This window comes from Tupaia chinensis, unplaced genomic scaffold, assembly GCF_000334495.1.
Source record: "Tupaia chinensis unplaced genomic scaffold, TupChi_1.0 Scaffold138407_1, whole genome shotgun sequence".
NCBI classification, from domain to species: domain Eukaryota; kingdom Metazoa; phylum Chordata; class Mammalia; order Scandentia; family Tupaiidae; genus Tupaia; species Tupaia belangeri.
Window position 1 is genome coordinate 1354997 of NW_006198305.1, and position 14615 is coordinate 1369611.

General features: G+C 38.3%; 1 protein-coding gene across 2 annotated transcripts in view; it reads right to left on the reverse strand.

The window, feature by feature from the left end:
- The window catches only part of VIRMA (vir like m6A methyltransferase associated), an 83825-nt gene that overhangs the window by 56707 nt on the left and 12503 nt on the right, over positions 1–14615 (reverse strand). For both annotated transcript variants that reach the window (XM_027765468.1, XM_006161291.3), the window contains exons 3-4: positions 10424–10510; positions 2159–2207 (exon numbers count right to left, since the gene is read on the reverse strand). In XM_027765468.1, the coding sequence (XP_027621269.1) occupies positions 2159–2207; positions 10424–10510 (136 nt within the window). The remainder of the gene's footprint in view (positions 1–2158; positions 2208–10423; positions 10511–14615) is intronic.

The window sequence follows — 14615 nt, forward strand, 5'->3', positions numbered from 1 at the left end:
TTTTTTTTTAAAGAGGTCTTTTTGCTGTAAAGCACATGCACTTACTAGAGAGATGGAGACAGAGATAGACAGAGAAAAGCAAGAAATGACCCCCAAGGAGGTATGGCCGTGCCACAATCCTTTCTCCATTCTTATCTCAGGATCCTGGACACGCATGCACATGCATCCACCATGAATTTTAAGCCACTAGGTCTGGGACACGAACTACAGTTGACCACATGGGACTCCAATGACATAACCATCATGCCGTCTTGGTCCCATACATTTAAGTACATTTTATTTATCCAAATTGTACTGAAAAAGTAAGTTACATCTCTTCCCTCATAGGGGAAGAGACCTAACTCCCACTTGGCTGACCATGGACTCCCACATGGCTGACCATGGTTCATGTCCCAAGCCGGAGGCTAGAAATTCATGCTAGGCACATGTGCATGCATGCACGCCCAAGATTCCAAGAGGAGAATGGAGGAAAAAGGATTCCAGTGTGATCATCCCCCTTGTGTGTGATTTCTCGCTTTCTATCTCTCTGTCTCTGTCTCTCTGGTGAGCATGTGTGCCCTATAGCAAAATTATCTCTTAAAAATATAAAAAAGTAAGGGTTCTAAAAAGCATAGAGTAAACATAATAGTTTTTTCAAAACAAAACTTTCTCCAGAAATGATCAAAGATTTTACCGATGTCATTAACCCTTAACATTTCCTTATAAAATAAAAATAATGGGGACCAGCACATGGGGTAGTGGTTAGGACACTGGATTCCCACATGGTTAACCATGTTTGAGTCCCAGACCTGGCAGCTTTTTTTCTCTCTCTCTCTCTCTCTCTCTCTCTCTCTCTCTCTCAAGCACACATGCCCTATAGCAAAGTAAAAATAAATAAATAAAAATAAATAATTGTTTTAAAAAGTGAAAATAAAATAATGCTTGTGCTTTTCAAAGATTACATTAATCGCTAGATCTTCACAATAACTATGAGAGGTAGATAAAGCAAATATTATCATTCCCTTTTAACAAATAAAAAAAATCATGGTGTCTGAGGACAGTAGGTGGCATGGTGGTTAAGGCACTGGTCTCCCACATGGCTAACCATGGTTTGAGTCCCAAACTGTCAGCTTGTTTTCTCACTTTCGCTCAGTCTCTCTCCCTCTCTCTGGTTAGCAAATAAAAAATAATAAAAAAAATATAAAGAATTCTTTAAAAAAGAATTCATAGTGTCTGAAGAACTTGCACAAGAAACCAAAACCCTGACTTTTGCATTCTCTTTCCACTCTATCATATTGGGTTAAGAGGGAAACTGAGAACCAGAAAAAATGTTGAGGGCTCTAAGACTGTGCCCAGTGACTGATGAACTCTAAACAGAAACCCCAATGGAAGGAAGATAAGAAAGATAATTTTCAGTGAAAATAGGATACAGAGGATGTCCCCAAATACCAAACAGCAACTAGATGCATACTAGATGGCAATTATTTTTGCATTTTAGATCTTACAATAGATGTTTCTATAACAGCACTTCATATATCAAGAAATAAAACACAAACATCTGATATAAAAAGGAGAAATATAAAACAGGTTTTTTTTTTTTTTTTTGGAGAGGTTTTTGCTATATGGCACGTGTGCTCGCCAGAAAGACAGAGACAGAGAGAGAGAAAATGAGAAATCACCCCCCAGGGGAGATGGTCACGCCGCAATCCCTTCTCCTCCATTCTCCTCTTAGGATCTTGGGCACGCACGCATATGCTCCTGGCTTGAGTTACAGCCACCAGATCCAGGACTCGATCCATGGCTGGCCACATGGGAGTTCAGCGACATAGCCATTACACCAACTGCTGGTCCCAAACAGGTTATTTTTTTAAGAAACTTTAAGGCACTAGTATCTAATAATAATCCACATACCTATTGTTTTCTGAATTTGTCCACCTATATCAAAGTATAAATGCTGACTTCCTCCTAACTCAAATACAAAACTAGGCAAAGAAAGAGCTCTACAGGTAAAGAATGACCTTACATTGCCTTTGTTGCATTTTAAAATGGCTTCTGCCATCCAAGCACTAGAACCAAATAAGCTGACATTCTGAATCACTGATTTATTTGTATTAAAAACTTTGAATGAAGGTGAGAACAAACAGCAGTGATTAAGCTGAAAACTGACTTCCACAATTACCTTTGAATTGGGTCTGAAGATGATGGAAGTATTCTCATCATATTCCAGGCTGCCAAAAGAACAGAAATAAGTTTATAAATTCAGATACTGAACATCAGTTTAAAAAAGGTATTAAAGTCTTTTTAGATTCAAATATTTCAACACAATCAAATGCTAAATCTTTGTTTTGGTTTAATAAACCACAAAGTTTGGGCTTAATTCACTGACCCCAAAATGTTACCAAAAAATGTATAAATCATACTTCCCACAGATTCTTATTTCTTTTTTTTTTTGTCATTCAAAAAGATTTATTTAAATTTCTACAACTACAAAATTTTCGTCAGCATTTGGTGTACTTATATCGTTTTAAGTCTTATTCTATCTTCCATTCATACTTCCTTCACAATGATTTTTTGTTATTTCCTCATTTTTGACATTTTCAATCCCCTTTTTCTTCTTAATCAACTTATTTCCTTCAGGTTAAGAAATGTTGAAGTTAGTACCATCTCACTTAAAGAAAACAAATCTTCTATTAATCCAATGTCCTACAGTTAAGACTGTTTCTTTCCTTTGTACAAGATTTTCTTAGAGAAGGTTACATACTTGGCAATCACATATTAACCCATTAAAATTTCATATCAAACATATGCAAGCTATTTAAATTCCAAGATGTAATTTCATTACCATCTAAAGCCTTTTAATATACTGTACTTGTATCTCAGTGCTAATTTTTCTACTTTACAAAAATTCTCCATTTTTCAGTATTTTTTCTCCATTTTTTTCCAAATAATAATATCTATGTATCTATTTTTGCTCCTTACACTCAGGATCAATTCTTTTTTATCCTCATCAGTTCCACTGCTTTCTACCCACAAAATGAAACTGTGCCTATACTGATCCCTATAATTTCTGGAGAGAGCTTGGCTTCAAATATGACCTTAAGCAAATGACTGCTAGATTTACACTTCTAGCCCAGAAAACTATTTCTGAATTTTAGTTCTTAATTTCCAATGCCTACGTGATATCTCTCTATCAATCTTACTTCAAATGAACATGACCAAATTAACTTTTGTACCAAAACCTTTTTAAATGTTGCCATTTCCATTAAATAGTTATTTTTGTTTCAGTTTTCCAGGTTCAAAATATGAGAGAATTTCCTCATTTATTCTTCTCCCACATTCAATCAGTAAAAAAAAAAAATACAGTCGAATCGTTGCATGATCTGTCATCTGTGATGCAATGTTGACTGTAGGACTGTGAAACTAAGACTTGAAATCCCAGGTTCACAACTCACTAACTGCCTGATATTGGGTAAGTTTCTAAATCTCACTTGGCTTCATTTTATTCTGTGAAATAAGAGTAATTTCTTTCTATATAAAAAGAAATTATAAAGAGTAACTAAAATATTTTTTATAAGGGCCTTTCCCATTTACCCAAGTTAATATAGTCCAAATCTCCATTCCTTTTTCCTGTGTCAGTATCTTATTTTATTTTCTTCAGCAATTAACACCATCTAATAATCTATGGTTGTTTGATTTTCTTCATTTTATGTGTTTATTTTCTATGATTTTTCACTATATTTAATGAAGGCAGAAACCATGTCAATATTATAATATTTACCACTGAATCTCCGAGGTCCAGAATAAACTCTCTCATATATTAAGTATTCCATGTATATTTGGTAATAGAATGAAAAACTAAAATATATAAAGGGCCTGCCCCAATGATTTCACTGATTGTCTGTACTCTACACTGTCTTCCTTCTTTGCCACTGCTATCTGCATGTATCAACCCTAATCACACTACTTCTGTCCTACAGTTAATAATCTCTTTGTCTTCATTTGTTTTCTACCCCCCATTAAACTGCTAACAAAATACTGGGTTGATTGTCACTTAAAAATTTTGTCAATGCCATTTATTCGTAAAGCACCTATGATACAACACTCTTACTGATATAACTTCAATTGATGACTATATTCAATAAGTCTAATCTTCATGTTCTTTCTCAATACCCCATTCCTTAATTTTCCATTTGTTTTTCTAAATGAACATCAGTCATTTTGATCGTCCTTATAGAACTTATGCTTGTTACTGTCTTTAATTATACTACATCACACAACTAGAAGACATAAACGAAATTTTTCCTTTGGGGCCCCGGTTAAGACATCAGACTTAAATATTCCCTCTTTTCATTTTTTAAACTACTATTACAAAATTATTAATAAAATTAAGTTTTCTTAACCATTATGACAAAATAATTCATATAATTATAATTTTAAAAAGAATCATATGCAGTAACAGAAAGTCTTTCAACTTTCAGTCTTACTACACATAATCATTGTTCAATGTTTACATACCTCTTCAGATATGATCTCTGTTTAAAATGATTATCTATCCTTCCTCTCACTTTCAATGCATGTATCTTGTGAATTTATATATATTTAGAACATATAAATACTTTCTACATACACTTTTATATTTTTTAACTTATTGTATCGTGTGTCTGTTTTTTTCTAACATTTGCACAAATAACCCCCTTTTGAACTCTGATATATTTTTTCTAACATTTGTAAGTCATGCAGGTTGTTTCCTTATCATTTTATTTACAGATTCTTATTTCATTGGTTTGAGGTGAGTATGGGCTTTTTTTAAGCAATTTTTCCTTTTTTTTCTTTTTAAAGAAAAATGTATAAATCATACTCCCCACAGATTCTGATTTAATTGGTTGGGGGTGAGTATGGGCCTTTTCTTAAGCAATTTTTCTTTTTTTACAAAAAGAATTGTTTAACTTTACTTATTTATTTATTTTTTTTTGGAGAGGTTTTTGCTATAGAGCGCATGTGCTTGCCAGGAAGAGAGAGACAGAGAGACAGAAAGCAAGAAATCTAACCCATCCAGTTCACCATGTGGGATCTGGCTGCCTTAACCACCATGCACTGGAGCTGTCCCCTCTTCCCCTATTTTATTTTATATTTCCAAACATATGTTGATGTTTTATCATGCCAATATTACCAAATTAATTACTAAATAATTGAATATTTTATTCTTTTCCAATAATAATTTAAAATTCCTGTAAGACATTCAAAAATATTTCCCAGTAGAATCACTCACATTTATACCAAAACCTGAATAAATTGGAGATTTACTTCCAATTTTGAAAAAATTTGTTTCCTTATTATTTGATCATTTTAGGCTCAACACTTTTTATGTAGTGTTTATAAATTTTCGGATATAAAACAACTATACATTCATTGATTTGTACTTCATGTAACTGCAAAACAGCAAAGTGTTTGTATAATTTAGTTACAGAATTTAAAAGCAAAATTTTACTTCTGTAAATTTATTTAAACTTAAATCCCAGTTGAGTCTAGTTACCTTTCTCAAAGCAGGGCAGAAATTAAAGAAAAGTTTTTCCCTTATCATTTTATTTACAGATTCTTATTTCATTGGTTTGAGGTGAGTATGGGCTTTTTTTAAGCAATTTTTCCTTTTTTTTCTTTTTAAAGAAAAATGTATAAATCATACTCCCCACAGATTCTGATTTAATTGGTTGGGGGTGAGTATGGGCCTTTTCTTAAGCAATTTTTCTTTTTTTACAAAAAGAATTGTTTAACTTTACTTATTTATTTATTTTTTTTTGGAGAGGTTTTTGCTATAGAGCGCATGTGCTTGCCAGGAAGAGAGAGACAGAGAGACAGACAGCAAGATCACTCCCCAGGGGGGATGGCCATACCACAATCCTTTCTCCTCCATTCTCCTCTCAGGATCTTGGACATGCGCGTACACGCACTCAGCGTGAGTTTAAGCCACTGGGTCAGGGCCCTGAACCATGGTCAACTACATGGGAGCCCAGCGACACAGCCATTACGCTAACTGCTGGTCCCATTTATTTATCTTAATTTGACCAGAAAGAGACAGAATAAGAGAGAGAGAGAAAGCAAGTCACCAGGTCTCTAACTCGAACCACAGTTAGCCATGTGGGAGTCCAGCGCCCTTAACCACCACACTCCACCTGCTAGCTAACCCTTGCAATTTCTCTTTAGTTTTTTTGCCATAGGGCACATGAGCTCACCAGAGAGACAGAAAGTGGGAAATCATCCCCCCTATCGGGGGATGGCCACGTCTCAATACCTTCTCCTCTCAGAATTTTGGGCACGCACACATGCAAGAAGGCACATGCACCAGACATGATTTTCAAGTTGCTGGGTCTTGAACTCAAACTTGGTCAGCTATGTGGGAGTCCAGCTCCTTATTAACCACCACGGCACCTGCTGACCCCAAAAGCACTTTTCCTAAAAGCATTTTTTTTATTACTTACCTATCTTTCTTTCTTTCCTTTGTCTGTCTGTCTCTGTCTCTATCTCTGTCTCTCTCTCTCTTTCTTTCAATTTGACCAGAGAGGGACAGAGTTGGGAAGGGGGGAAGGGAAAGTGAGAAAGTAAGCCACCAGGTTCGGCATTCGAACCACTTTCGGCCATGTGGGAGTCCAGTGCCCTTAACCATGTCATCTGCCGGCCCCTAAAACAGGTTTTTAAAATGTACTTCAGGTAATTCTAGTGTATAGCCAGAGTAAAGTACCACTGCATTGATTCAAAAACCTACTCTACGGGAACCAGCAGTTAGCGTAATGGCTATGTCACTGGACTCCCACGTAGTCGACCGTGGTTCGCGTCCTGGACCCGGTGGCTTAAAACTCACGCCGGGTGCGTGTGCGTGCGTGCCCAAGATCCTGAGAGCAGAATGGAGGAAAAGGGATTGCAGCGTGACCATCCCCCCTTGGGGGTGATTTCTCGCTTTCTGTCTCTATGTCTCTCTCTGTCTGTCTGGCGAGCGCACGCGCCCTATAGCAAAAACCTCTCAAAAAACCTACTCTAGGACCAAAATTGAAGAAAAACATCTTTTTTATCAAGTAGATGCTAACATTATAAAAAAAAAAAAAAAAAAACCCTAAAACATTGAAAATTAAATGCTGAGGTCAGCGGATAGCATGGTGATTAAGGTGCTAGACTCCCACATAGCCAGCTGTGGTTCAAGTCATGGACCTAGCGGCTTTCTCTCTCTCTCATAAGCACACATGCCCTATAGCAAATTTTAAAATAATAATGATGATAGATAAAATTAAATAAATAATTTCTTTTAATTAACTGCTGGGACTAGCAGGTGGCATAGTGGTTCAAGATGCTGCACTCCCACGTAGTCAACCACAGTTCAAGTCCCAGACCTGGCAGCTTGAAACATACCAGACGTGTGTGCCTGCATGACCAAAATCCTGAAAGGAGAATAGAGAAGGGATTGTAGTGTGGTCATCTACCCTGGGAACTGATTTCTTGCTTCCTGTCTCTCTGCCTCTCTCTTTCTCTGTCTCTTGAGCAAGTACACACACCCTACAGCAAAAAAACTCTCAAAAAAATCAAATGCTGGATTGGCAGGTGTTAAGGCTCTGGACTCCCACATGGCTGACCTTATTTCATGAGTCCTGGATGTGGTAGCTTGATGATCATGCCTAAAGAGTGTGCATGCATTCTCAAAATCCCAGGAGGAGAAAAAAAGAGAAGGGATAGCAGTATGGCCATCCTCCCTGGAGGGTGATTTCTTCCTTTCTTTCTCACTATCTCTCTCTGGTGAACATACTTACCCTATGGCAAAAACCTAAAAATAAAAATAATCTAAATTTTTTTTTTAAATAAAAGATAAAAAATAAAAATGTAATACTCTGGGCCAGCAGATGTCCAAGAACCAAGAACAACACAGAGTTTAATAAACTCTGTGGTTTATTAATCTGAAGTCTGTGTTCTTGTGGTGGTTAAGGCACTGGATGTCTCATGGCAAACTCCACAGATCAAGTACAGGACGTGGTCGCTTGAAAAATACACTGGGCTGGGGCCAGCAGGTGGCGTGGTGACTAGAGATGCTGGATTCCCACATGGCCGACTGTGGTTCAAGTCCTGAACCTAGTAGCTTGCTTTCTCTTTCTCTCTCTCTCTCTCTGTCCCTCTCTGGTCAAATAGAAATAAACAAATGAATAAATAAAGTTAAAAAAAATAATTCTTTAAAAAAAAAAAAAAAGGAAAGAAAAATACCCTGGGCATGTATGTGTGATGCTCAAAACATCCAGAGATTAGAAGAAACAGGATTGTGCTATGGCCATCCCACTTCAGGGGAAGGGTAAGATCTCATCCCCCTCACAGTCTCTCTCCAGAAAGTGCACACGCTATTTGGTAAAAAACTAGTAATAATAAAAAAGAAATAGCTGCTTCAGATTATCTAGGTTTCCCTTCATTTTTAAAAAAAAGGTTAAATTATCAATATAATTTAGTAACAAAAAGTGATGTATCGATAAAGAATGAATGAAGTTTAAGAAACTGTTAACTCCTGGGCAAAGAGATAGTGCAGTGGTTGGGGAACTAGTCTCTAACATAGTCGACCACAGTTCAAGTCCTGAACATGGCAACTTACTTTCTCACTTTCCTTCTCTCTCTTTCCCCCTCTGTCTCTCTATGGCAGGCACATGTGCCCTAAAGCAAATTTTAAAATAACAATAATAAGGACCACAGATGGCATAACGGTTACATTGCTAGACTCCCACGTAGTCAACCATGGTTCGAGTCCTGGACCCAGTGGCTTAAACCTCACTCCGGGCATGTGTGATTGCATGCCCAAGATCTCAATAGGAGAACAGAGAAGAGATTGTAGAATGGCCATATCCCCCTGGGGGATGTTTTCTCATTTTCTATCTCTCCAGGGAGTATATGCGCCCTATAGCAAAAATCTCTTAAAAAAAAATAATAATAAACTTTTTTAAAAAGTGTTAATTCCTGGGACCAGCAGTTAGCATAATGGCTATGTCACTGGACTCTCACGTAGTCAACCGCAGTTTGCGTCTCAAACCCGGCGGCTTAAAACTCACGCCGGGTGCAGTGCATGTGCATGTGTGCCCAAGATCTCGAGAGAACAGAGGAGAAGGGATTGTGGCGTGGCCATCCCCACTGCGGGGTGATTTCTCGCTTTCTGTTTCTGTCTCTGTCTGTCTGGCGAGCGCATACGCCCTATAGCAAAAACCTCTCCCCACCCCCCCCAAAAAAAGTGTTAATTCTTGACAGGGATAGAATTTTTTCCACTTTTTCTTTATTTATATTTTTTCTTTGGAGAAGTTTTTGCTATAGTGCACGTGCGCTCACCAGACAGACAGAGAGAGACAGAGAGACAGAAAGCGAGAAATCACCCCCCAGGGAGGATGGCCACGCCACAATCCCTTCTCCTACGTTCTCCTCTCAGGATCTTGGGCACGCATGCACACGCGCCTGGCATGAGTTTTAAGCCACCGGGCCCGGGACGCGAACCGCAGTCGACTACATGGGAGTCCAACAACATAGCTAACTGCTGGTCCCAAATTTTTTCCACTTTTAAGTGGCCTTTAATATTTTTTATTTAATGAATAAAGGAGTTCTAAGTAAATTCATTTAATGATAATTTTGTTTGCAAATATCACACAACCAGTTTTAATAATACCTAGCATGAGGGCCAGCAGGTTGTGTGGATTAAGGCAACTGGACTACCACATGGCTGACTGTGGTTCAAGTCTCAGACCTGGCTGCTGATTTCCCACTTTCCTTCTTTCTCTTTGTCTCTCTCTGGTCAACTTCAAAAAAATAAAATAATGACAATGAATAAAAATAAAATAATTATTTAAAAAATAGTAACATTGGGACCAGCAGTTAGCATAATGGCTATGTCTCTGCACTCCCATGTAGTCGACTGTAGTTCGAGTCCCGGCCCGGTGGCTTAAACTCACGCCAGGTGCATGTGCATGAGTGCCCAAGATCCCACTTGGGAAGAGAATGGAGGAGAAGGGATTGTGGTGTAGACATCCCCCCCTTGGGGGTGATTTCTCATTTTCTGTCTCTCTGTCTCTTTCTGGCGAGTGCACGCGTCCTATAGCAAAAACTTCTCAAAAAAAAAAAAAAAAAGGATCATGACACATCAAGAAACTGTCAAAAATGCAAAAATGCCCCTCTCTTCCCTTCCGACTCTCATTAAAAAGAAAAAAGAAAACAAATGCATGCACAAGTGACAAAGCAAATAAAAGATGGCTAAGGTTTCACACTTAAAATTTTATTTTGCCAAATAAAATCAACATTTTCTTAGAAGTTTGACATTTCTTTAATATCGTCAATTGAGAAAATTAAACTCTGTGTTCTTGGGTCTTTTCTTCTATCTAAAAGATAAGAAGGTTTGCTTATTAACTCATAAGTTTCAAGTTACCAAAATTACCTAGCAGGTACATACCTTCCCAATCTATCGAAAACTGGAGCACTTGGTTTGCTTACATTGTTGAAGAACAAGTCTAATTGAAATGTGTGTGGAGATGTCTCCCTGTGAATGAAACAGAGTTGAAATGTCAGCCTTTGAATACTCACCTCCTAATTTAAAACAAAAAACACTGTAAGTAAAAAATTAAGAGCAACTTCGGAATTAGAAATACAATATTCCTAAAATTTAAAAAATAAGAATACACAGATAACTATATTTCATAGCTGTATTTACATCCAACTCTCAAGCAGGCAACTTTTCACTTTAAGTACTATTGAAAATAGAATAGCTTTCTTTTTTCTTTCTCTTAGATTTTTGCCATAGGACATATGTGCTCATGGGAAAGAAACAGGGAAAGTAAAAAAATGATCCCCCACATGTGCTCCTGGAGAGAAACAGGGAAAGCGAAAAAAAAAAATCACTCCCATAAGGGGGATGGCCAATCCCTTCTTCATTTTCCTCTCAGAACTTTGGGCATGCACGCACATGCACCTGGTGAGATGTTCAAGGTCCGGAGTCCAAGACCGGAACCAAGCAGTCAGCCACGTGATATCCATCCTCCCAACCTCCACATCATCTGATGACCCACCAATTTTTGTAGCTTTTCTTTTTTGTTTTTTTTGTTTTTTTTAATTTGCTAGAGAGTGTATGCACTCCCTGGAGAGAGAAAAGAGAGAGAAGGAAAGTGAGAAATCTTCCCCCCAGGGCAGACGGCCATACTGCAAACACTTTTCCATGCTCCTCTCAGGATTTTAGGCACGTATGCAAACGTGCCTAACATATTTTTCAAACCTTTGGGTCCAGGCCTCAAACTGTCAGTCAGCCATGAGGGATCCAGCACCTTAACCACCACACCACTGGTAGGACCCCATTACCCAATCATACCAATACTGTAAAAATAGAAAACTTGGGGCCAGCAGATGGTGAAGCAGTTAAATCACTGGACTCCTACATGGCCGACCACAGTACGAGTTCCAGACTTGGTGACTTCAAAAATCACACAGGGCTCATGTGTGTACATGCCCAAAATCCTGGGAGGAAAAGGGATTGCAGTGTAGCCATCCTCCATGGTAGGTGATTTTTCACCTACCCTCTTAGTGACTCTATATCTCTCTCTCCAGCAAGCATAGGCACCTGAAGGCAAAAAACTCATAAATAAATAAATAAATAAATACAAAACTGGCAGAGCTGGTGGCTAGTAGACTTTTCTTGATGAAAACCAATATAATTAGAAAAGATCACTAGATATACTATAATTACACAATCTTTCCCATTCTTCAGACATCTCCCTTCATAGGAAAAGCAAGAAAAGTATGGGAAAACATAACTTAATTTCCTTGAACATAGAAAAAAACATGAAATCAATGATAATGATCCTTCATTATAAACATTAATCAAACATTCTCATGTTTTGTTTTGTACGGCTTTTTAAAAATAATTTATTTAAATTTATTTATTTATTTTAATTTGACCAGAGAGGGACAGAGAGTGAGAGAGAGGGAAAGTGAGAAAGCAAGCCACCAGGTCAGGGACTTGAACCACGGTCGACCATGTGGGAGTCCAGCGCCCTTAGTCACCAAGCCATCTACAGGCCCCTTGTTTTGCATGTTTTAATTTTTGAATGGCACCTTGAACATTTTATATCTGTTTCTACAAACAGTCAACTATTTTTCACAATTATGAAGACATAAGCCTTTAACTTTGAATTTGTCCCATAAGACTCACTACAAAGTACCTAATTTAACCTTTATATAGCAAAAATTGAATCATATAACATGCATTCAGTGAAATGAGGTATTGAGACCTATGACTAATACCCAGACTAGAAGTAAAGACTCACAAAAGATATATTTATCAGATATAAATACTCATGTTTCCACAGTCAAAATTTGGCTTTTATCTCCAACTCATGTAATTAAAATCAGAAGATAATGATTATGCATGTTATAATAAAGATCAAATTCCTGGGACAAGGAGGTAGAGGGTTGATGGGGCACTAGACTCCACATGGCCAACCGCAAATCAAGTCCCAGACCTGGTGGCTTACTTTCTCACTTTCTCTCTCTGGTGAACACATGTGCACTATGGCAAATTTTTTTTTTCTTTTTTTTTGTAGAGGTTTTTGCTATAGGGCACGTGCACTTGCCAGAAAGACAGAGAGAGACAGAGAAACAGAAAGTGAGAAATCATCTCCTGGGAGGATGGCCACAGTGCAATCCCTTCTCCTCCAGTCTCCTCTCGGGATCTTGGGCACGCATGCACATGAGCCTGGCATGAGTTTAAGTCACCGGGTCCACAACTCGAACCACACATGACTACATGGGAGTCCAGCAACATAGCCATTATGCCAACTGCTGGTCCCAACTATGGCAATTTTTTAAAATAATAATAATAATAATAAAATAATAATAATAAAATAAAATAAATAATAATAAAATAAAATAAAGGTACTAAAATCTAATTCCTGTTTCACATAAGTTTAACTTATCTATAATTCTGTGTCAGAGATCATGTTTTATATTTTATTTCCTATAGATCCTAAGAAAGTTAATGTATCAAATACTTATTTGCTATTACAACTAATAGCTAATATGAACCTACAAATGTATTTAAGAGACACATTTAATTGTAAAAAGACCAGGGCCAGCAAGAGGCATCATGGTTAAGGTGCTGGACTCCTACATGGCCTACCATAGTCCAAGTCCCAGACCCAAAGTCTTGAAAATCATGCCAGGCACTTGTGCATGCATACCCAAAATCCCAAGAGGAGAAGGGATACAAAAGGTCTGTAATATGGCCATCTACCCAGGGGTGATTCCTTACTTTCCCTCACTTTACCTTTCTGTCTCTCTCCCTTCAGCACCCATACACACACTCTGAACAACAACAACAAAAAACTAGAATAAGATCATCAAGTCATGACACCATATAACCACTGAAAACTGACACCATAAAAACGTCAAGTATTAAATGATAATAAAAATACATTTCTAAATATTCAAGAAAACTTACTTAATTTTAAGGGAACAGTCAGATTAAAAATAATTCATACCAGGACCAGGAGTTGGCGTAATGGCTATGTCGCTGAACTTCCATGTAGTCGACTGCAGTTCAAGTCCCAGACCTGGTGGCTTAAACTCACGCAGGGCACGTGTGCGCGCATGCCCAAGATACCGAGAGGAGAATGAAGGAGATGGGCATGGCTATACTCCCTGGGGAGTGATTTCTCGCTTTTTGTCTCTCTGTCTCTCTCTGTCTTTCTGGCGAGCACACGGGCCCTATAGCAAAAATCCCTCCAAAAAAAAATTTAAAATACTTCATACCAGGACTGGCAGACGGCATGGTGGTTATGGACACTGGATTCCCACATGGTGGACCACAGTTCAAGTCCCAGACCTGGCCGGTAGTTTTCCCTTTCTCTCTCTCTCTCTGTCTGGTCAAATTAAAAATAATAATAACAAGGGGAATTGAATACATAAATAATTCTTTAAAAAAAAAAAAAAAACTTTATGCTAACAGCTGGCATAGAATTAAGGTGCTGAATCCCAAATGCCCATCTACATGGTTTAAGTCCCAGAACTGGTAGATTGGAAATCACACAGGATGTGTTTGTGTGTGTGCGCCCAAAAGCCTAACAGGAAAATGGAGGAGTGAGGACTACAGGGTGGCCACCCTACAGGGGGGTGATTTCTTCTTCTTCTTCTTTTTTTTTTTGGAGAGTTTTTCGCTATAGGGCACGTGCACTCGCCAGACAGACAGAGAGAGACATAGAGACAGAAAGCGAGAAATCACCCCCAAGGGGGGATAGTCACGCCGCAATCCCTTCTCCTCCATTCTCCTCTCGGGATCTTGGGCACGCACGCACATGCGCCCGGTGTGGGTTTTAAGCCACCAGGTCCAGGACACGAACCGTGATCGACTACGTGGGAGTCCAGTGACATAGCCATTATGCTAACTGCTGGTTCCCCAGGGGGGTGATTTCTCACTTGCCCTCTCTCTCCCTCTCTTTCTGGCAAGCACATGTGCCCTATAGCAAAAACTGAAAGAAAGAAAGAAAGAGAGAAAGAGAGAAAGAGAGAAAGAGAAAGAGAAAGAGAAAGAGAAAGAGAAAAGGAAGGGAAGGGAAGGGAAGGGAAGGGAAAGGAAAGGAAAGGAAAGGAAAGGAAAG